The following is a 24,456-nucleotide window of genomic DNA, read 5'->3' as shown; positions in this document are numbered from 1 at the left end:
AAAAATTAAAATTACTGTCGATGACCAGTGCATTTTGACCCTAGTTTCTTATTTCCTTCACCAATATATCCTTTAAAAAATAGATAATTTTTAACAACAAAAGAAATACTTTTTTACAGCCAAATTATCCATTTTAATAAAGGCGTCAATCAAGCTGGAAAGGATTGACTGTAGAAACGATTGAATTTTCAACAGTTGTTTTCCTCTCACACAACAAATGGAGTCATAACCCAATAGGCTGTTCATCAAGCTGCAGTAAAACCTGATGAGGAGCCAGCTGTGCTCCTGGCAGCTTGGGAGGGGGAGCGAGGGGGAGGCAGGGAGGGTTTCTAAACTTCAGAGTAAATAACTGAGATGCACTGAGTGTTTTCAAAGTCGGGTCTGTGGCGGAACACGTGTGCAGGCTGTTGTATTCAGCAGATGTGCCTCAGGGTAGAGTTGCAGCGCCGGGAGAGAGATACAGCTTGGGTTGGGCAAATGTTATTAGGAATCCGTCTCTGTTTGCATTCAGGCTGTCTTCGCTGCTGCTCCTGGAGGAGCTGCGAGAAAAGGAAAGTGCACATTCTGGCAGGGATTGTTTTCAACAGGTTCAAAAGTTTGCAAGTCTGTTGAATCCCTCTGGCAGGATTGCTTCGCTGTCAAACAGAATACCCAGCTGGTGGTGGCAGCCCTCATGGGGAGGGCGGGGGACGGATGGATGGTGTTCACCAAGCGAGGAGAATATTAGGAATTCTTCCTGAACTGTCAGTGGAGGAAGAAAAAAAAAAGCTCTCTCAACAATACCATTATGAAAGTTTTCTTTTTCCTTTCTATTTTTTTTTTTCACTTTTAAAGCTAATGCCTCATTAAGTCAAAAATCGTTCAATGTGGTTTCTTAGGATAGCTTTCCTAAAGAAAAGAGTCACCAAAAAAAAAAAAGAAAACTACTCGGAGATTATATTGATCTATAATTAAGACAAAGAGTGGGGTTAAAAAAAAAAGGAGGCAAGACATTTTTGCTCATAGGTGATCTGGATTGTCATGGAGGCAAACACACAAGCTTGTTTTTTTTTTTAATATAAAGTGCGAGATTTCACTAAAAAAGGTTAAAATTGAAGTGAGTAATCTTCGGCGCATAATGCAATTGTTAATTTTAGCTTGTTGCGTGGGTGCCGCTCTGACTTGAACAGCCGGCTGGAGCCTTCATTAGAGAAGAAGCAGGCAGCTTGGGACAGGTGGAGTGGATCAAGCCGCGAACGTGGTTTGCTGGAGGCCGGTCATCAGTGTTAGGAGCCCAGCCTTGTTTGTTTAGTCCTTTGCCCCTGCCATGATTATTGCCATTCTCGTTAGTTGACTTTTCGTCTTTTTTCAGGTGGACGATGTGTCAGACCGTGTAAGGGAATCACATGGAGATGGGCGTTTTGAACTGTTAATGGGGACATGGGACTCCCGTTGTCTCTGATCCCACGTGTGGATTTTCCCAGCGAAGAAGGACAGAAGCCGCTCCTAAGTCGCCAAGACCGGCAGCCGGACTCCTGCACGAAAGGTAAACAGCTGTCATCAGATGGCTGCCACTTCATCTGTATGTTTTCCTCAGTGTGTAAATGTGCATGTTTGCATGGAACAGTTCCTGAAAGGCCACCCAAACAGACAGCATCTGTATAAGGGATTCAACTGGCTCAGAGTTTGTAAAATTAGAGCTCAATTTGTGCATTTCATTTTTTTAAAAAATCTGGTCACGATCTGTTTTTGATTGAAATGCTCCAGGAAAAAAAGTTAGGGCAACAGAAGTCCTGTCTCCTCCCCCCAACTCAGTACATTGAGAAACAAACTGTTTGCTTTGGGAAACAGAACTTTCTATTTGGTTAACTGCATCTCTCCCCCGTGTCACTGAAATATGAGAGATCTGTCAGGTACACTGAAGGGAATATCCTCAAACCTCTGAGCCTTGCTCACCGGTCCCTCACAAACTCCAGCCATCTTCCCTGATGAAAACTTTTCCTTTTCCATTCCCACAATCCTTTGCCAAGTGAGCCTGTGTTTTTTTAACAATATCATTAGATACCACCTGTCCTGTCATGGTAGGTCTTACCATATTTGCAACAGAAATTACTGTGTTATTAGATTTTTCTCATGCTTCCTATGTCCACTTGGAAATGAAGTTACTGAATTAGTACACGGTAATTAAACACTCCCAGAGAAACACATCAAGACACTGATATGTCCATTAATAATTACCGTTGTAATGACTGGGAACAGGGCAGTCATTACTTGGGAATTTTTGTGAAAGAAGTGACTTTCTAGGCTACAAGGTCTTTCTGTCCTTTGTTAATTTCCTTCTTTCCTTCCTCTTTTTTTCCTTTCTTTTTTCTTTCTTAAAAAAAAAACTGAGGAGGAAGTAAATGCTGAACTATTCATGAGCATCATTTGACAGCACATCAGAAGGGGAAGTGTCAGGGGCTTTATGGAGGTAGGGAGAAAGAAAATACTAATAACAGGCTTATACTTTGAAAAGTCATGTCTAGCATCTGTGTAGTCATCTCTTATGAGCCTGGAACATCGGAGTTCAGTTGTGATAACTTCATTGGAGCTCCCTGCCTGAGACTTACTTCCGAAGGATCTCCACAGCACCAGCCACTGACAGGGGCTGGGGGGAGAGCTTCTGCTTTTAATAATGTCTCTGTCAGTCTGAAGTCTGAAGTCCCTGCTGGTTTATTGCCAAATCGGGATCCTGAATGTGTTCTGAATTATTACCTTTTACATTGATTTCTCCCCTGGTAGAGTGTACTGAATCCCTTAGACCCAGGAAGGTATGTCTGTGGTTGAAACTTGCAAATCATTTGTGAGTCATCTTAGAGATGCTGCAGAACAGGTACCACCTCCCAACTCGGAAGCGGAGGAAGAGTTGGGGAAATAGTCTCTTTTTCTTCTGCTTCCACTTTGGAGTGGAGCATAGGAACCGGGAGGTGTGTGGGACTTGGGTGTCTCAGTTTAAGATGTATTGATCCACCCTGACAGCAAGGTGTATTGATAGGAGCGTGTGTATGTGTGTGTCTAGGGTTGTGGATTGAGTGACCGAATCTGCCTCTTGGTGTTTGTCTGGGGTCCTTGATTTGGTCTTGTTTTCTTCTCTTTGGGTGCAATTGGCAGGGAGGCTGGCGTTGCTAATTTGGTTTTGAGAACAAAGGGGAGAATCCAGTGTCTCAACCATAATGGTCAAGACTTCACCCTGCACTGACTTTACTTTCTGATGTCTTCACCTTACAGGGTGTCAAACCTTGTGATTTTAATTTGCCTCTGGGAGAATGTCTGAGCCAGGAGACCTGAGTCAGACCATAGTGGAGGAAGGTGGGCCTGAGCAGGAGACGGCCACTCCGGAGAATGGTGTGATTAAATCTGAAAGTCTGGACGAGGAGGAGAAACTGGAATTGCAGGTGAGCCTGGAGAAATCCCATTTGTCACACCGCTGTGTGTACCCTTTCTTTCATTTTGAAGATACTGTGAAGGTTGGTTGGTTTGTCTTCTTGCTTGTAAAGAGTTTGACTAGTAAAATGAGCATGTGTGTGTATGTTCAGTCATGTCCAACTCTTTGTGACCCCATTGACCAGAGCCCCCCAGGTTCCTCTGTCCATGGGATCCTCCAGGCAAGAATACTGGAGTGGGTTGCCATTTCCTCCTCCAGGGGATCTTCCTGACCCAGAGACTGAACCCACATCTCCCCCCTGCATTGGCAGGCAGATTCTTTATCACTGAGTCACCTGGGAATCCCCAGTAAAATGAATAGAAAATTCATAAAACAAATCTTCTCTTTTCCCACTTATTAGTCCTTTTTTTTCTGACTAAACAGTACATTCTGGTCAAAATGCCCTTTTAAATAATACATATATATATATATATATATATATATAGCCAAAGAACATATTTAATGACTGAATTTGCCCACAGCTTCTCCATATTAATTTCCAGACCACCTCAAGGAGTCTGTGGAGGACTTCTCCTGAGGCAGCTTTATACTCGCTGAGTTTTAAAAATAGATTTGTATTCCATGAAAAGAGGAAGGGCCAGCTCATGACAGACCAAGAAATATCAAAGACATGAGCTCTGTTGACCTTCTTGTCCAGGCTAAGCATCGATTCTTATTAGCGGGAAAGCTTAGAATTCCCAGCCAGGAAGAGAGAGAGAATGCCCTGGAAGAGGCAGGGGGCAGTTTGGGGGTGATTGAGAGTACTCAAAAAGTGATATGTTTAAATGGTCAGGATTTATGAGAGAAGGAGATTTGGTAAAAGGAAAACAAACTGGACTTGCAAATAACCTGTATCGATTTTCTTTGAACCAAACTACAAAAGTGTTAACTGTTTTTATTTCATAAATGTGCAAAGGCAGATAATGGCATAATGGCCAAATGGCCTCAAGGCCAGCCTTTGCCCTCCCCAACAAGCTTCTGTGGGGCTTCCCTGGTGGCTCAGATAGTAAAGAACCTGCCTACCAGTGCAGGAGATGTAAGAGACACAGGTTCAATCCTCGGTTCGGGAAGATCCCCTGGAGAAGGAAATGGCAACCCACTCCAGTATTCTTGCCTGGAGAATCGCATGAACAGAGGAGCCTGGCAGGCTACCGTCCACAGGGTCACAAAGAGTCAGACACAACGGAGCGACTAAGCACACGTGAGCTTCTCTAAGGAGGGAAGGAGAAAAGCTAAATGGTCAAAACTTTGGGGGGAGCAAGGGCAGGTGGAGTCCTCCCCAATGGTTATAATGCCTGATTGCTGCTGTTGTTGATTTTTCAACTCTAGTGACATCTTTTTCTCTCTCTGTCTCCCCCCACTTCCCTCCCCTGGTTGTTGGTTGACTGTTTGTTTGTTTGTTTGATTTTGTTTCTAACATACAGAGGCGGCTGGCAGCTCAGAACCAAGAGAGAAGAAAATCCAAGGTAGGGTTCTGGAGTTGTGCTGTCCTGCTGTCCTGGTTGCATATGTCTCACGGGGTTAGAGGATTTGCCAAGGAGGCACAGGGTTGTGTGTAGATCTCGGCTGCACCCGTGCTGCCTGTGTTTAATGTGGTCGTGTTGACACTGCTCTTTCTATCTGCTCTGTGAGCTTTTTAATTAGAGCATTTAGGGTTCACATAGCTGCAGTGTATATATATTTGATCCTGGCAAATTTGACAGTGAGTGCTTTACAAATGAATCGCTGCTCACTTTCTTTTCATTTTAAATCAAATTTGGGGGAAATTTTTTTTGTATGTCCGATTAGTTTCTGCCTTGAAGTAAACAGGTTCTGATGTTTAGGGTACAGTCTTCAACTTTTAACATATTTTCTCAGTCAGATCACTTTCAAACCCAGTTTTAGTAGAAATTTACCTGTGTTGTCTTTTCCTCCTTGCTTGTACATTGTCTGTACATTCCCAGTGTGATGGGCAGTTTGCTAAGAGTTTTCTTTACATTTATTCTTCCACCCTCTCCTCCACCTGCTTCGCTGTCAACACAGATCTGATGCTTTGAGCCAAAGTAGACACTTTGTCCCGGTCAGCACAGGGGTCCAGCTCTTGGAACCAGTGTAGACAGCCCTGAGCTATGGATCTGAAGCTGGCTTTTAAACATTTTGATTTGGGAATGTTCAGAGAAGGTGGAGATGGTTTGACAGCCTGAGTTTATTTCCTGGTTGTTTTTTTTTTCTTTATTTTCCTTTCCTTCCCATTTCTTTCGCCTCCCCAGTCAGGAGCAGGAAAAGGTAAACTGACTCGCAGCCTTGCTGTCTGTGAAGAGTCCTCAGCCAGACCAGGAGGGGAGAGTCTTCAGGACCAGGTATACGCCCTGTCTTTATGGGTCATGGATGAACGGGATCCACTTTTGTGTGCATGAGCATTCATTTGGCATTAAACAGTGTTTTGGGGGGCAGCACAAACTAGTTGAAGAAGGACAAAGTCCAGCTTCCTCCCCCATTTCTGGGACACCCTAAATTAGTTGAACAGTCTCAAAGTATTGCATTTGTTTTTTTTCCAGACCCTCTGAACACTGCACATGGAAAGGAATTCAAAAGAATTTAGATTAAAACTTAAAATGTAAGCACGGTCGTGCTGCTATTCCTCAAAGGCTCTCTCTTGATCAGACTGAACCAAATACAGTCCTAAGTACCACGTCTCCTCCGTTAGTGGAGAGTCTTACCTCTCCAAAATGCACTTGCCTATAAAAACACAAATTTTGGCTCTTATGAAACTTCAGAAATAGTGAATAAGGTGCATTGAGCTTTGGAGACATACTTTTAGGGCCTTTGGTGGAGATTTCTCACTACTGGAAAAATGGTCCAGAAAGAAATCCGAGATGAATGTGAATTTAAGTTAATGTTATTAACACTTTGCTGCACATCCTTACACGTAATTTTTGCTCCTCATAGCAAGGCTGTTCAGCTCTAAAAATTCAATTCCATCAAAACTCTTCACATTGTATTTATTTTTGTTTGCCTTTCAGGCATCATATTCGCTTTTAGAAAAATGGTCTTGCTGTAGAAATTTTTCCTTGTTTTATCAGAGGCTGAGAGCAGTCAGGACAAAAGTAAAATGATTTATCTGAACTCAGAGGAGGAAAAATTGATTAAATTAGCATTATTTTGGGGGGCTGTGTTTTGCTTTTCTCTTTATAATTTAATTAAAATTCTCATAATTTTCCTCTTGGATACAGAGAGCTTTGAGAGCACTTTCTTTAAAAGGACCAAAAATATATTCCTCGTAGATTTCATCCTTAGAGTATTTTTTCCCCCAGCCTCCTTTTCTTAACCTGCCACCCTGTCATATGCCAAGGGCAGGCAGGCTTTCAGTAGCCATCACTATGTTTCATACAAGTTTTATTTTCTTTGGGCTCTGAGAAACATGTGGCTTTTGTTCAGCATTTTATTTGTGCTTCTCTTTTGTATGGAGATTCAAAAGGGGGAATGAGGCGAATATCACAGCTTATATCATTCAGTGTGGATGGATGGCTTGTGATGTAATGCACACAATACATGTTAATTCTGCAGAATGACAGACTCTGGGAGAAATAATGCCCCAGTGGTCCCCTACTCCGAATGCCAGGCAGAAGAACACAGCCTTTATAGATTTCATCTGATTTTTTTAATCCTATTTGATGAGGTACTGGGAGGAGATTTTTTTTCAAGTGATCATCTGTATCATTGTGCCCACCCTGGACCTAAGTCTAGGCTACTCCTTGCAATTGGAGCAGAGAAATAAGAGGCAAATGGTACTTTGCTCCTGCTGGCCCCATGCTGAGTAACTGAGACTAGCTTTGTAGGAATTAGAACTTGCAAGCCTTCCTTGGGACTGGCTGAGGCGGTGGGAGCAGGGCCGCCGCCATCCCACACCTATAAGCAAGTGGCCATGCTGCTCCTTTAGAGAATAAAGAAGCAGCCCTCTGAGCTTGCATACAATGCCTTCGTTAGGTACCACCGGCACTTAACAGCATGTGGGAACTGAATCCCTGACAACAGTGGCCGAAGTGTACGGTATACGGATTGTATGGCTCGCCCAATGTGTGTGTATTCACGGTATTTGGATAACTGCCTTCATTTTCCTGTGTGGGAAAGAACTCTTGCTACCTGTATTACTTGATCTCAGACCCATAGCAGATGGTTCAGTCTGTCCTTAAGTTAAAGTGTTTCTTTTCTAATGTTATACTCTTGACCTATCAGTGTGTTACTGCAGCTTGAATCATTCTCTTCCTGTTGTTGGAGATAAAAGTTATCCTGTACTGATGTATTTAACACTTGTATTTTATTATTGAGCATATCAATAAAAATATTAAAAAAGAACAGATTGTTTTTTACCAACTCTATAGCACTTTCGTGTGTTCTTTCAACACCATAATGTGTAGAAAAGGCAGGTGTTTTTCTGATTATAGTGTTTATCAACACATGGCAGGAATTTGTACATTTTTATTTTTTTAATAATGTCCTTTAGACTCTGCTGTTGCATTCATATTTCCAAGCCTCTTTGATTTTAGATTTAAACTTACCGAGGCTGGATGGATCAATTGGTTTTGAAGAAGTAATGAGACCACTTCCTGACCTGGGACCTTCGCTTTCCTCTCCTGACCCACTGTCGAATCGATTCTCCCCCACTCGGAGCAAAAATGTTCCAGCTTTTTCCTTAGCAAGTGGAAGCAAACTGTAACACCAAAGTCTGCCTGAATCTTTGCAGACTAAGACATTTCTGTCCCAAGTGCTGTGATAAAAGACCTTATCATCAAATTACACTCAGTTTCATATATGGCCATCCCCAGGATAAACATGTGGATATCAGGAAACCCGGCTAAGATAAATATTTACCATGAGAATGTATTTTAATTCATACTCTGTATCATGCAGCTTTCCAACCATGGTGACTTTTTATTCCAGCCAAGAATACACAATAGAGCCCCTCCCAAAAAAGAAACTTGCCATTGGAGTACTTTGGTTTTCTGCTTGTCAGATCAGCTAGGTTCACCAAGAACCATTAAGAATCCCAGATTGGCCGTAATTTGAGGATGTATAGACATCAGTTTAGTCACATGTAGATAAGTCTTAGTTTAGTTTTCAGTGGGAAACACTATTAGTCATTGGAAATATTTTTTCCCCTGCATCATAAATGTTAATGTTGCCAGTGGAAGAAAGTTTTCCCATTAGATGATCTCTTACATAAGAACCAGTGGGCTTAATGTTGGCTCATTTGTCATAGTTTTAATCATAGCATAGTTTTTTCATAAAACTGAAAAACATAATTTGGCTCATTCTTCTTCAAAACAGTGAACATACTATCATCCAAATGGCTGATATATGGGTTCATATGAAATGATCTGTTTCAGTGCAAAATCAATAAATATAAAAGTGGATCCAGTCCAAATCCTGTAAATGGTCAACCATGCATTAGTTCAAGAGACTCCTACATCTTGAAAGGATTCACTGATACTAGGATTAAAATAATATTAAATATTTATATTTAACTGATGGAAAATATAGTCCTATTTTCTACCTTTTCCAAAAGGCAGTGCTTATTGTAAGTTTTAATGCTTTATTAATAGCTTTTGTAAGCAACATAGGACAACCCATATCTAGGATTCCTTCAATTCTGTATTTTTATTTTTCATAGTGATAGAAATCAGTATTTATGTGGCTCTGAAACAAAATTTTAATTGTAAATGGGCTATTATAGCCTTTATTTATGTCTGGTTTTTTCTGTAATTATGATTCATGTAATATCTGTCTGTGCTTGTGCCAATTTTTTCTGTTCAAGGAATTATATAAAAGAACTTGCAGAAGCCTCTTTTTTATGTTAATTTTTAAGACATGATAGTAGCTGTGATGCAAACTTATTGATAAAGAAATTTTCCCTAAGTGTTTAGAAATAAACCTATAGAGAAAATAAGAGTTGTGATCTACAGGAATTTAGCTTGCTTGCCATTAATATTCACAAGGCAAAGTTTTAGTACTAGCTACTTCTCATGACCTTCCATTGACCTCCAAAGTTAATTCATCTTAAAGAGCAATTATTTTTCTGACAGGTATAATTTTTTTACCATTAAAAAAAAAATCTACCTGGCTTTCATTTTCCTGTTCTTAATAATCTCTATGCAAAATGGAAACCAGACAGAGATTCTTAAATCTGGCCCTAAATTATTATATTTTTTCCCCAACAGGAATCAATTCATTTACAGCTTTCCAGTTTTCCCAGCCTGCAAGAGGAGGATAAATCTAGGAAAGATGACTCTGAAAAAGAAAAAGAAAAGGATAAAAACAAAGATAAAACTTCTGAAAAACCCAAGATCAGAATGTTATCAAAAGGTGAATGTGAAAATGTTTCCTTAACTTACTCAGTTTATACATAACTAGTCACAGAATACATTCTAGACTTTACACAAATATCACCTCCCACCAAAATGTGCATAAAATTTTATGTGTGTGTGTAAAAGATGATGTGAACTTGATTTTTTTCTGTTCATGGTGTCATTTTTGTGTGTCTAAAAAGATTATTTTTAGGATCACATATTTCTTTGGATATTCACTTGGATCTATTTTTGAGAAGTTTGTATAAGGGAGTGAATATAAATCTGTTCTTAATTCAGATTTCCAGTTAATTTGAATTGATGAACAGTAATGGTACCCAGTTGTATATCTTTTAAGTCTCATGTTTATCTTAAACGAAAGATGGTGGATTGGCAATTCTCAGTTGATAAGTGTTAAGTGGTGTCCCCAGAGCACAGATGTATATGTCAGTGTCAATAGAACACATATTAACATTTTATCTGGCCTAAATGAATTTGGTCTCTGCAACCCATATACTGCCCCATCATGTCTCATGTAAAATATACACACTTCTACTTCAGGAAAAATTTCTTCCCCAAAAGTCATTCCTTATAAAACCCCAAAGCTACAATCCAGACTTTTCGACCTGTTGCCTTACATATAATTATACAAAAGTAAAACAAAAAAATAAAAAGAAAGAAAAGTAAAAACAAAATTAAGTTGATATGAAGAATTCCATGAATAAACAGATTGGCAATAGACTAATTTTTTTAAATACCTGAGAACAGTATAAGGCATTTGATCAGCTGAGAAATGACAACTACTTCACATATGCTCCATAACCACAGATCTGCTTATAATGATTGTCTCAGCCACTGAACATCTAAAACCAAGGTGTATCCGAGAGTAAACAAGTACAGCTTCCTAAGATGGCTTTAGAAATTAAGCTTTAGACAGCATCAAAAGACTTGAAAGACTTGGAAATATTTAATGCCCTCCTATATTTTGTATCAGTTAATATTTAGACAGTTTTACAACAGAGCATTCAGTTTTTGCCTTCTCCATTTTAAGAGAAAGAAGGTTCCATGGTATCTCAAGCTCTTGAGAGTTCTCTCTGTGGGTTAGGAGTCCCCATCACTGTCATGGAGAGGTCATGCCCTTGCTGATTGACAGCCCAAAACGAACTCATGACATCTGACTCCACCCGCCCACCCGCCCACCCGGACCGCGCCCTCTTCCTCTCCTATGACAGCTAGGTCTTTCCACACTGGAAATCTACTGAGTGTTCTTAATCCCCGAATCTAATTTTCATCCTGATTTAATGTTGCCAGGTTGCTAGTTTCGTAACAAGTGCATCTAACACCAGTAGATTCACCTAAAGTTTACCTGAGCGTAAGGGAAAAGGGAAAGGTTGGGATAAACCTTTTCAACCCACCTCCCAACACCGCCCCCCCCCGCCCCCGCCCCGGCCTTTTCTCATAACTCCATCCTGCTGTTTGTTTCAGATTGCAGCCAAGAATATACGGATTCTACAGGCATAGATTTACATGAGTTTCTGATTAACACATTAAAGAATAATTCCAGGTAAATCATTAAGTAAGTCTTGTTTTTAGAGCAGTCAAGTAGAATGTCACAATAAAGTCATTTATGCAAACACTTCTAAGAGGGAAGCTGTAGAAGGCTGAGTCCATCTCTGATGTCTTAAACTGTCTCTTGTATTTTCTCTTTTCTGCTAATAGTTTGCGTGTTTACTGTTTTTAGCTAGTCTTAATTCCTGGGTACTTGTCCAGTGAATAAATTATAGTTTACAAGTTCTGCTTTTCTGGTCACAAAGAGATACCTATTAAGGGGGAAAATATAGAGAATGAGAAGCAATGTCAAATATGCTTCAGGGCAGCTATTGAACCAACTACTTGGGCTTAGCTTTGTTAAAGTTTCCTATTAATTTGAAATATACAATTTATGTGGTGTGTTTTATGGGCCAAATACCTTGCATGTCTTAGTTAACATTAAAAACTACAAAGGTTTTAATAGTAGAACATACTTAACAGATGAGGAATCACCTTAAGGAGAATGGAATTACAGATATTTCGACATCACATTTCAGAGAAGAGTTAGATGCTGATTTGTAGCTACATAGATTTAAACAATCTTTTCCATACATGTAAATGAAACTGTTAAGTCTTTGGGAATGGACAGTCCATAAAGCCTTTTCATTTTAACATTTATTTTGCAGAGACAGGATGATACTCTTGAAAATGGAGCAGGAAATTATTGATTTCATTGGTGACAACAAGTATGTTGAATCGCAGTACCAGTTAATGAATCTGATGTGTCTTGGTTTGCTGTATGGGTTTAATCACTCATTCTGGAAAGATTTAGGGGTAGATAAAACATTATTTAATATGTTTGCTGACTCATTAAATAGAGATGCTATTGGAGTTAGGAGCTATGTGCTGATGGGAATTGTTGCTTGGACCATGTGTACTCCTGCTTGTTAAATTCCTGACAAAATGGCTATAAACAGGGGGCCACTGATTAGCATTGAGCAGCAGTAACGAGAGGCAACCCTTTTGGTTTTTATTATAGTTTTTTAATGGGCTCCAGCTGGCTGTAGTCAGTTATGCCTGGAAATAATTGTGCTGCTCTCAGCGTCAGCCGTGCAGTGACATCTCCAGATAGACATCTGCAGTCCCGTGTTATGTCGTGTCATTTGTTGCTGTGCCTGGCTCTGTGGATAAGGTCTCCTGGCCTAAAACAGAATATACTTTCCAACAAACATTGAGTTCTCTGTGGTCTGAGAAATGCACAACTCTAAAACAAAAACACTTATTGTACTTTAATCAATACATCTATAAGTGGAAAATTGGTCTGGAAATGAGAACATCGAGTGATGCCAGGAATGAAATAAGCTTAATGGTTCGGATGAAAAAGAAATGGTTTTGTGTGTGTATCTCTCAAATGTACTACAGGCCAGAAACAAAAATGCTGATACTGCTGTTTCTTGTATTCCTTTCCAGTAATCATTATAAAAAGTTTCCTCAGATGTCATCCTATCAGAGGATGCTTGTCCATCGAGTGGCCGCTTACTTTGGGCTGGATCACAACGTGGATCAAACAGGGAAATCGGTCATCATCAACAAGACCAGCAACACAAGAATGTAAGCCCCTTCACTGTATTTATTTCACATTTTCTCTTTCTCTTGTGGATTCATTTTTGAGAACACAGCATACAGTTCAAAGTACATGGCATTTAAAATGTGCAGTGTTATTTATCTCTTGCTCTTATCAGCAGTAGTGGCATTTATCTATAGAAGATTATCTGTGGGCCAGGAAAGTTGATAAAATTTAGGCTGTAAAGTCCCTTATGATTATGCAGTGGAAGTGAGAAATAGATTTAAGGGACTAGATCTGATTGATAGAGTACCTGATGAACTCTGGACGGAGGTTCGTGACATTGTACAGGAGACAGGGACCAAGACCATCCCCATGGAAAAGAAATGCAAAAGAGCGAAATGGCTGTCTGAGGAGGCCTTACAAATAGCTGTAAAAAGAAGAGAGGCGAAAAGCAAAGGAGAAAAGGAAAGATATAAGCATCTGAATGCAGAGTTCCAAAGAATAGCAAGGAGAGATAAGAAAGCCTTCCTCAGTGATCAATGCAAAGAAATAGAGGAAAACAACAGAATAGGAAAAACAAGAGACCTCTTCAAGAAAATTAGAGATTCCAAGGGAACTTTTCATGCAAAGATGGGCTCAATAAAGGACAGAAATGGTATGGACCTAACAGAAGCAGAAGATATTAAGAAGAGGTGGCAGGAATACACAGAAGAACTGTACAAAAAAGATCTTCACGACCAAGATAGTCACGATACTGTGATCACTGACCTAGAGCCAGACATCTTGGAATGTGAAGTCAAGTGGGCCTTAGAAAGCATCACTACGAACAAAGCTAGTGGTGGTGATGGAATTCCAGTTGAGCTATTTCAAGTCTTGAAAGATGATGCTGTGAAAGTGCTGCACTCAATATGCCAGCAGATTTGGAAAACTCAGCAGTGGCCACAGGACTGGAAGAGGTCAGTCTTCATTCCAATCCCAAAGAAAGGCAATGCCAAAGAATGCTCAAACTACCGCACAATTGCACTCATCTCACACGCTAGTAAAGTCATGCTCAAAATTCTCCAAGCCAGGCTTCAGCAGTATGTAAACCGTGAACTCCCAGATGTTCAAGCAGGTTTTAGAAAAGGCAGAGGCACCAGAGATCAAATTGCCAACATCCGCTGGATCATGGAGAAAGCAAGAGAGTTTCAGAAAAACATCTATTTCTGCTTCATTGACTATGCCAAAGCCTTCGACTGTGTGGATCACAATAAACTGTGGAACATTCTGAAAGAGATGGGAATCCCAGACCACCTGACCTGCCTCTTGAGAAACCTGTATGCAGGTCAGGAAGCAACAGTTAGAACCGGTCATGGAACAACATACTGGTTCCAAATAGGAAAAGGAGTGCGTCAAGGTTGTATATTGTCACCTTGCTTATTTAACTTATATGCAGAGTACATCATGAGGAACGCTGGGCTGGAAGAAGCACAAGCTGGAATCAAGATTGCTGGGAGAAATATCAATAACCTCAGATATGCAGATGACACTACCCTTATGGCAGAAAGTGAAGAGGAACTTAAAAGCCTCTTAATGAAAGTGAAAGAGGAGAGTGAAAAGGTTGGCTTGAAGCTCAACATTCAGAGAACAAAGATCATGGCATCTGGTCCCATCACTTCATGGGAAATAGATGGAAAAACAGTGGAAACAGTGTCAGACTTTGTTTTTTTGGGCTCCAAAATCACTGCAGATGCTGATTGCAGCCATGAAATTAAAAGACGCTTGCTCCTTGGAAGGAAAGTTATGACCAACCTTGATAGTATATTAAAAAGCAGAGACATTACTTTGCCGACCAAGGTCCGTCTAGTCAAGGCAATGGTTTTTCCCGTGGTCATGTATGGATGTGAGAGTTGGACTGTGAAGAAAGCTGATCGCCGAAGAATCGATGCTTTTGAACTGTGGTGTTGGAGAAGACTCTTGAGAGTCCCTTATACTGCAAGGAGATCCAACCAGTCCATTCTAAAGGAGATCAATCCTGGATGTTCATTGGAGGGACTGATGCTAAAGCTGAAACTCCAATACTTTGGCCACCTCATGAGACGAGTTGACTCACTGGAAAAGACTCTGATGCTGGGAAAGGTTGGGGGCGGGAGGAGAAGGGGACGACGGAGAATGAGATGGCTGGATGGCATCACCGACTCTGTGGACATGAGTTTGGGTGTACTCCGGGAGTTGGTGATGGACAGGGAGGCCTGGCGTGCTGTGATTCATGGGGTCGCGGAGAGTCGGACACGACTGAGCGACTGAACTGAACTGAACTGAAAGTGTATTTATTCCCTGATCTGCTCCGTAGCTCCTGAAACACAATTTTATTCCAAACATGGAGCATGTTATGTCAGCTACAACTCCAATTAAAATTAACGGACATTTAAAAACAACAATAACACATATAGGATAATTATCCTTTTCTTTCTTTTTCTGGTGTCAAGACATTGATTTTACTGTGGTTTCTAGAATAACAAAAACTCCAAACCCGGAGACAGAAGTCTGGCCTCTAAGACCCAATTCTTTTACTTACCACCTGGGTGATTTGAAATAAGTCATGTAAAATGTGCCCTCTCAGTTTTTTTTCACTTGTAAAATCGGAGTTTTTTGAACCAGATAATACCTAAGTTCTGGCTCTAAAAGAAGGTTGCTTGTTTGGTTTTACTTCTTTCAACAATTGTTTGCTTCTATCTCACTGTGTTTTCATGGTGTCACTGAAAACATAAAGTGAGTGGTCATTTGCTTTAGAAACTTCGAACTGTGTCTGTTGAACCCACATCTCCTTGAAGCACAGACCATTTTTATAGCACAGTACACATTAAACTGAAAAACTGTCCTCCTATAAAGCAATTTCTTAAGACATTTGTGTTTGGTAAATTGTGCACGTTGCATGGTTGTTAGGAATGCCATATCACCAAAGGGAACTTTTGTGTCAGCAATGTGGTTCAGACATTACTTTCTATTCTCTGGAGGCTGGGACTTGTTGGGGTGGAGATGATGCCCCTTCTCTGCTCAAGGCTCAGTCTGCGTTGAGCAGAATGAGCATGAAGGTCATAGTCAGGAGAACTCAAGCTGGGAGATCTGGGACTACTGAGATTGGCTATTTTCTCAGAGACACTGAGCGCTTCTCTTCTCGGGACCTCAGATTATTTATCTATCTGCAGGAGGGAGTTTGGAATGGTTAATGTTTAAAGGCCCTTGAGCTTCAGAAGTCTTGGGTCCTGTGGTTGCATTTTATTGTGAGGGCAAAACACATCTTAAAATTTATTAACTTTCCACTTTATCTGAGTGTTGGCACATGGACCTCCTGTTTTGAACAGTAGCAGGACTGAAAGATCACTGTCCTTTAATCCTTCCCTCCCTATTAAATACTGCCAGTCGCTGCTGCTGTTTTTCATTCTTCATTCTAGGTTTCCTTATGATTTTCAGATACTATAACGCAGGGACACACTGACTGCAAACTAGGCAAGCAATTCTGTCCTTTTAATTCTTTCTCTGTAAGGCCATAACAGATGTGGAAAAGCCCATAGATCAAGTAGATTGATGTGGTTTCAACTTGTAGAGACAGTGCATTTATGTTTAATTCACCCTGATTTTGCAGTCGCATAGTCATAAATATTAATACACACGTTTGAGACCTGTTTCCTTGTCAAACAGTTCTTGAGAAAATAAACCACTCTTTGTATAAAGGCTCTTGGTAACTCAGCAATGGCTCCAAACTTACAATCAGTTTGATACAGTAGTCACTAGTTATATGTGGCTATTTACATTTTAAATTACTTAAATTGAAATATAATTTAAGCTTTATGATTCAGTTCCTCAGTCAGGCTAGGCATATTTCAGGTGCACCTATTAGAGAATATACATAACATTCCCTTTATTTCAGAAAGTTCTGTAGATCAAATCTCAGAATCCTTGTGATTCTTACAAGTTTTCAAATACCACTGGAGAACATAATTTGTCCCTTAAAGCTTTTCTTTTCTGCTAATGAGCATCATATAATCAGACTTCACTTCCAAAAGAACACTAGCTTTCCCCCCCTGCCCCGCCCTTTAACGACCAGTTTCCAATAGATGCCATGTGTTCATGCCTTGAGGAAGAGCAGAAGAACCTGTGCAGGGAACACCTTCAGGTATTGTTCCTATAACAAAGTGCCTGGGCCGCTAGGCATTTTGTCTAGTTCCTGCCTTTGATCAACAACATTTAGTACCCACTCTGTGACTCCTAAACAAACAAACAAAAAAACGAATGACTGTATGGCATGGACAATCAAGGTATTTCCTGAAGAGTTGAATTTAATAATCTTTCATCCACAGCTGTGTCAAATCCCACCACTCTATTCCAGACACCTTTCTGGCTATCCTTGATTTGAGTGGCTCTGGCCAGGGATTGAAATGGGGATGGGGGAAGCTAATATCTTTCAGAACAAGAGAAAAAGATGAACTTAATGTCTTTTATAAATAGTATCCAGTCACATTTTCAGGACCTGTATCACTTGGAGCAGTTTTAGCAAAGGAGGAATGTAGTTCTGTGGGAAATTATATTTGACGTTGAAAGTCTGTTGCCATGTTTTCATGGAATTAAAGTTCAAAAGAGAACATCTCTTCAGGTTCTAGGTGTCTTGCATATTTTTGACTCTGATAATTTCTAGAGTTGTGCCATCGGGATAACTGGCCTATGATGGTTGTGGGGACCATATCGGCTTAGATATATTATTAGATGAAAATGTTTCCATTTCTGTAAAGGAAGGAGGCTGAGATGGAAATTCCTCAGAAGATTCTGTGTGGGTTTTGTGTTTTGGAGATACCGTTTCAATGTGTACACTTTAATGGTACCCCAAAACAAATGCATGGAGATGCATAATTTAAATGTCATTGTAGATTGGGAGAAAGGCAGAAAACTGTGGATGGAAGATACAAAAATGAACTGAAGGGCCGAGGGAGGGAAAACACTTCCTTTTTTAATTTTTCGTTTTCAATGACCATGCTGGCATGTAAGGAGTTCCTCTGAAGTGGATGCCTGTCAACTAGATATTGGCTGGGATTTATTTCCAGAATTCCTATTTTTCTAGTTTGTCTGCAGTTTAAGTGCCTATAGAATTTGTCTTGAAAATACTAAGTTTTGCATGAAGAGAAAATAGTTTCACCTGAAGTTCAAAATATTTAAGTCATGACAATAGACTGTGGGGATTATATATACACATGCGTGTGTACTACCATCACTTCTAGTATTTTCTCTGATATCTTCACATATAATACATCCATCCTTTCATGATGGAAAAAAATATCTCAGACTTTTCAGATAGTTACAATCACTTATAATAGCATTACATACTATTTGTTCAGTTGTACTGGATACTTTACATCTTATTTAATGTATATTATTTCATTTAATATTAAAAGCAAACTTAGAACCTAAGTCATGAGAACCTCATTTTACAGAAGAAGAACGTTAAGTGCACAGGTTTGATCCCTGGTACAGGAAGATTCCATATCCTGCAGGGCTCCACAACTACTGAAGCTTGCATGCTAGACTCAGTTTTGGACCTCCAGAGAAGCAATGATCTCAGCCCAGTGTGTCTCATGCCAAGAACAATGTTGCTAAGTAATCTGTCTTTAAGGCAAAACAATCCAGACTATCTTGATGGACATCCTCAAGATCTCCTGGATTGGTTGAGAATTCCCACTCCTAAGTCTTTCGTGGTCTGATAAGAAACAATGCTTGAGGGAGAAAATTGTTTTGAAGGTTCACTCAGTGGTATCAGTAAATAACAGATACTTTCTCCGATCTGACAGCATTTGCCAGATTTTCACCGCTATAAGGTGCGATTTTTTGGGGAAAAATATGCAGTATTTAGAGGGAGTGATATACAGTCAGTGGAAACTTCCTATACTCCATTTCAATAGGTGTTTTCGAGAATGAAAAAACTATGTTTACTGGTAATGTCAGTGCAGGAGATGAGCCTGTCCTTTGTGTGAACACAAAATTACTCTTCCAAGCAACTCAGTTGTCCAAATGCATGTTTTCATGTCATAGCCACAGGAGCATGGGGTTAAGGGTGTAGTCATCCAGAGAAAGGAAGAAATAAGAATTGTGTTCATTTGGGATTCATTCCCAAAAGGTGCCTTCTTCCAAGTGAACTGATGCACTGTGGAGAGTTAGCAAAGGAAAGTCGCCTTCCCCTGGCACCACCGTGTTTGTCCCAGTTGTTTCTCAGGGCTGGGCAGGGAGAGGACAGGTGAGCAGGTGTCACCGCAGCCATCCAGCACAGCACTCAGCCCACAAAGCAGTCTTCGTGATTGGCGACGCCTCTGTTTAGAACGGACTGTCATCTTGTTGAAATGATAATGGAGTTTTTGAACTGAGGCTCGGTCTTTTTTCTGCTTTAGTCGGGCTCTCTTTCCCCGGCGTATGGCCAGAACTATGTTTTCATCTCTAGCACTTACAAATTTTTTTTTCTGTTGGAATTCTCTGTTAACTGTCAGATTATTTGGCCACACCAGATGAGCCCCTTGGAAATCTGGGGCAGAGGTATTAGGGTGTGTGCAAGTTGGTACTGCAAGTGATATTTAAAATGTATTTCCTTTCTTTCACGTTACTTTTTAAATCTATTTTTCTTTTTTGCTGTGCTGGGTCTTTTTTACTGTGCACAGGCTTTCTTTATTGGCGGAGATTGGGGGCTGTTCTTCATTGTGGCTTTCTCGTCGTGGCGGCTTCTCTAGTGGCGGAACACAGGCTCTAGGCGCGTGGGCCCTAGTAGCTGTAGCTCAGGGGTTCTGGAACTCGGGCTTCGGTACGTGTGGTGCATGGGCTTAGTTACCCTGTAGCTCATGGAATGCTCCTGGACCAGGGATCGAACGCGTGTCCCATGGCTCTTTCATTCCTAACTGCTGGATCACTAGGGGAGTCCCGTGTTACTTTTGATATTCAGGATTGAGGTTAAAAGGTGAACAGTGCTTTAAAATATGTGTGTGTGAATGCTGCAAATACGTGGGTCTGTTTTTTTATGAGAAGCTTTGTTCTTCTCTGTGTGTCTGTTTCTAATTTTCACCTTCTCTCTTTTCCTTATTTTTCTACCTGTGTAGCCCGGAGCCACTCATTGTTCTTTTCTTAGACAATTTCTACACCTCTCTCTCCTTTTCTTCCTCTGAGAGAAAAGATGCATGTTCACGGTATATCATTTGAAGACTAGAAGCCATCTACTTTCCTTAGTATTTTCCAAAGGGCCAAGATCGGTCATAGGCAGAGTATATCTGAATGCCTTTGCATGTGTCAGAGCAGCTGTTTAGTTCTAAAAAATCTTCATATTAAAACGTTGTCCTCTCTGGAACATTTTTTTCTTTTGTCTTTCACATTCTCCCACTATCTTTGCCTCCAATCCCCTAGTCTAAGAGCACAGAGCAAGGAAAGGAATGGCGGGTCTGCTGGGGAGAGAGGTTACAGGCCCTCACAAGCGGGAAACAAGAATATGACTCAAAGGCAGACTTTGAGGGTGACACGAGCCCAAGTGCCTGATTCCCAGTGTGGACGTGGCTTTCGGCCAGGAGTGAGGAGTGGTATGTAGTGACCTCCATGGTTTGCTTGCTTGTTGCCTGAAGGATGATCCACCGAGCTAGCTATTTGATAAATCTCAAGAACTTGTTCTGATGCGGCCACACAGAGCGTCTCTCTGGGTGAAGCCTTTGAGCCCAGTTGACTTGGTTAAACATCCCTGAGATGAGGCACGCTGACTTCCCTGTGAACAGGACTGGGGGACCCGCCACCCTCTCGGGACAGACTAGTGAGAAGTGGCCAGCAACACGGCAGGGTCACGGGGCATCTGTTCTGCTTAGTTTCCTGAAGGGGCCCAGGTTGAAGGTGGGAACCTTTAGTTCTTGAGCCTTAACCACTTCACTCCCGGCAGGTGATAAAGTGCATTTATACCAACACAAACCAAAAGACCCATGCTCTTCCTCCCACATCTATTCTCCTCCTTTTCCTTTGGCTGGAATGTGGGAATTCCTGTGGCAGTGGGAATGAACTAAGCAGCGTCCTGAGATGATGCTTGCTTATTAATCTTCTGAAGAGGACCTGGTATTACTGTCTCCAAGCACCTCTTGGAAACTCTTTGAGTTGGTTGGCATCCCGTCATTTCTAAACAGGGCAAATGTACTCTACACTTTTTATAGGAAAAGTGTTGAACATCATCTGACTTGAAGCCAAAGGTCAGGAACCTAGTGAAGAATTACATTCCTCTCAAGAAAACCATGACAATTTTTTTTTCCTAAACACCCAACCTACTTCTTTAAACAGTACTCCAGCCCAAAGTTAAGACTTATTTATTAACATTGGTCAACCGCCATGTCTTTTCTCTCCAATGTGTTTTCTCATATCGTTTTCCTCAAATACCTCAGACAACACCAGAGTCTGTAGGTAAGACAGACATACATCGTTGAGGAGAGAAAATAAAGTGTGTTATGTTCCTTTCACAATGTGAAATCATTTATGGGCCCCTGAGTATTGAATGTATAATTTACTGTTTAATTTTGGAATGAAACATGCACATACCCTCTATAGTGTTAATATCTTGGATGTAACTTTTTTAAAAAGAACTTTTGTATGCATTAAAAATAATTTCCAAGTATCTAGCTAATTAGTTCACAGCATTCTAGGCAGATGGAGCTAGGCTGAGAGTTTTTCTTGATCTTATCTGGTCTGTTCACAGAAGATCAAGCCTGAAATCCACCACTCCTGTCACTCAGCCACGACTGAGGTTTGGAGAACAAGAACTAACATGAACAGAATCAGTACCCGCAAATGATGATAAAGGCAAGAGGCAAACCAAACACTATCCGTTCACTGAGACCAGACCCATTGTATTTGTTTTTTGGTTGTTCTTTTCTTTTTTTTAAACAAAATCCTAATTTACATTTAATTTTTTTAAAAGTCAACAGAGAACTCAATTAATGTTAATACAAAGATGAATACTAAAACTGTAATGCAAAACTCCAGAACCACAGAACACACTGGATTAAAAACTGTCCTGGCAAAACTTAGAACCGAGATAAGACCCATTTTCTCAGTTCTTTCAAGTGCCAAGCATTTCTCAGACATTCAGTACCATACTTTCCGTAGAAGTACAGGCTATACATCAGATCCATCTTCTTTCTATTCAGAGTTTATTGGAGGAGCCAGGAACATTTTGATCAGGACTCTGTGCATCTGTGTATAAACACATGGTATGTAAGTGCCAGCCTAGGTGTATAAGTGTGTAAAGATATTGTCTGTACTTTACAGTTTGCAGCAGTTTAGAGGAAGGTTCCGGAGAAGGCAATGGCAACCCACTCCAGTACTCTTGCCTGGAAAATCCCATGGACGGAGGAGCCTGGTAGGCTACAGTCCATGGGGTCGCTAAGAGTCAGTGACTTCACTTTCACTTTTCACTTTCATGCATTGGAGAAGGAAATGGCAACCCACTCAAGTATTCTTGCCTGGAGAATCCCAGGGACAGAGGAGCCTGTTGGGCTGCCGTCTATGGGGTCGCAGAGAATCAAACACGACTGAAGCGACTTGGCAGCAGCAGCAGCAGCAGAGGAAGGTTCACTATACATGAACTATTTATAGTATTTATATACTATAAATATATAGTCCATCTAGTCAAGGCTATTTTTTTTCCCGTGGTCATGTATGGATGTGAGAGTTGGACTGTGAAGAAAGCTGATCGCCAAAGAATTGATGCTTTTGAACTGTGGTGTTGGAGAAGACTCTTGAGAGTCCCTTGGACTGCAAGGAGATCCAACCAGTCCATTCTAAAGGAGATCAGTCCTGGGTGTTCATTGGAAGGACTGATGCTAAAGCTGAAACTCCAATACTTTGGCCACCTCATGCGACGAGTTGACTCCCTGAAAAAGACTCTGATGCTGGGAGTGATTGGGGGCGGGAGGAGAAGGGGACGACAGAGAATGAGATGGCTGGATGGCATCACCGACTTGATGGACATGAGTTTGAGTGAACTCTGGGAGTTGGTGATGGACAGGGAGGCCTGGCGTGCTGTGATTCATGGGGTCGCGGAGAGTCGGACACGACTGAGCGACTGAACTAAACTGATACTATAAATACTACATAGGGTATTTTCCTATATGTATGGTAGTTTTGGAGGGAGACAGATTATGGTGACTTGGTTCATTCCATCTGCAACTTGGTCTCCTGTAGGCAGCAGAAATAGGCCCAGTTTCTGCAGGCTCCCTTCGTTGCTTCTAGATCCACCTTGAGGAGGAACAGTCATGTTAGCACTTGTGCCTTGGAGGAAGTTGAAGGCCAGAGCCTGTTTACAATGAATCTTCTTGGTGTAGTTCCTGTGTCTTATTAATCTTAAGATTTCTGCTCCTGGGGAGGCTGTGAGAGTATCACTATGTCTCTAGGAAAAATGGAATTGAGGTACAGAGTAGAAAGAGAAGTTGTAGTTTGTTGGTTGAAGGTGTTTGGTTTCCAGACTTAAATGCTAGAATATGAATTTGTAAGGTGCCGTCTATGGGGTCTCACTGAGTCAGACACGACTGAAGCGACTCAGCAGCAGCAGCAGTCTCATTTAAAAGAGAATCAAAAGGACAAGGTAAAAGTGGAAATTATAAAATATGTAAAGAAGAATGTAGGACTTTCTTTTATAAATAAGAAACATCAATTGTCAACGTGCTTCCCCAGGGGTCTCAGCAGAAGAATCCACCTGCCAGTGCAGGAGACGTGGGTCCAGTCCCTGGGTCAGGAAGTGCCTGGAGGAGGTCATGGCAACCTACTCCAATATTCTTGCCTGGATAGTCCCATGGACAGAGGAGTCTGGCCGGCTACAGTCCATGGGGTTGCAGAGTCGGATGCAACTGAGCACACACACACACACACGCACACCAGTTATCAATGTTGTAATTGAATATTTTCCCATGTGAAGGGGACAGGGCCACTTAGACTTCTCTAATATTTTTGACTATTAAAATATTTTTGATGAATGTGTTACACATAAAACATTTCATCCTGTTGTGTATAGCCACGTTTCTTTGTTAAGATGTATGCAGGTTGATGACCATCTTTCCATTATTCAGGATGAAATTCAAAGATGTCCCTTGATGCTCCTCTGCATTTAGTAGAATTGAATTCTTCATTTGTGTATATGTTGGGGGAGGAAGTAGGGAGTGATTAAGCTGAACTGTTTGGAAGAAAAGTAATAAATTTGGTTTCAAGAAACTGGCAGCGAGAATAAACCACTGAAAATACATCTAGATCAAAAAGATAAAAAACACAATAAAGCATGCTCATCTTTTTTTAAGCTTCAGGTGAAAAGAAAACTAAAATTGGAACCAGCTGAGTAAGACAGTTTGATAGTTATGCAATGGAGTTTCACCCAGCCATTGTTGTTTTTTAGTCACTAAATCGTGTCCAACTCTTTGCGACCCCATGACTGTAGCCGGCCAGGCTCCTCTATCCATGGGATTCTCCGGTCAAGAATACTGCGGTGGGTTGCCATGTCCTCCTCCAGGGGATCTTCTGGCCTAGGGATCGAACTTGCGTCTCCTGTGCATTGGCAGGCGGGTTCGTTGCCA

The 24,456-nt window shown here is 41.0% G+C and overlaps 1 protein-coding gene across 12 annotated transcripts in view; it reads left to right on the top strand.

Moving 5' to 3' along the window:
* The window catches only part of ARPP21 (cAMP regulated phosphoprotein 21), a 173,458-nt gene that overhangs the window by 51,779 nt on the left and 97,223 nt on the right, over positions 1 to 24,456 (top strand). For 10 of the 12 annotated variants that reach the window (XM_055414689.2, XM_055414687.2, XM_055414693.2 and 7 more), the window contains exons 2-9: positions 1,352 to 1,525; positions 3,247 to 3,413; positions 4,867 to 4,908; positions 5,692 to 5,781; positions 9,640 to 9,784; positions 11,251 to 11,329; positions 11,982 to 12,041; positions 12,766 to 12,906. In XM_055414689.2, the coding sequence (XP_055270664.2) occupies positions 3,285 to 3,413; positions 4,867 to 4,908; positions 5,692 to 5,781; positions 9,640 to 9,784; positions 11,251 to 11,329; positions 11,982 to 12,041; positions 12,766 to 12,906 (686 nt within the window). In that variant the 5' untranslated portion in view covers positions 1,352 to 1,525; positions 3,247 to 3,284. Of the gene's footprint in view, positions 1 to 1,018; positions 1,265 to 1,351; positions 1,526 to 3,246; positions 3,414 to 4,866; positions 4,909 to 5,691; positions 5,782 to 9,639; positions 9,785 to 11,250; positions 11,330 to 11,981; positions 12,042 to 12,765; positions 12,907 to 24,456 lie in introns of those variants that run through there. The other 2 variants (XM_088831699.1, XM_055414682.2) reach the window with 2 other exon arrangements.

Source organism: Moschus berezovskii, chromosome 24 (assembly GCF_049115385.1).
Source record: "Moschus berezovskii isolate FMDL1 chromosome 24, NW_MosBer_1.0, whole genome shotgun sequence".
NCBI classification, from domain to species: domain Eukaryota; kingdom Metazoa; phylum Chordata; class Mammalia; order Artiodactyla; family Moschidae; genus Moschus; species Moschus berezovskii.
The sequence above is the reverse complement of the archived record's forward strand: the minus strand, read 5'-3'. Positions and strand labels throughout refer to the sequence as shown.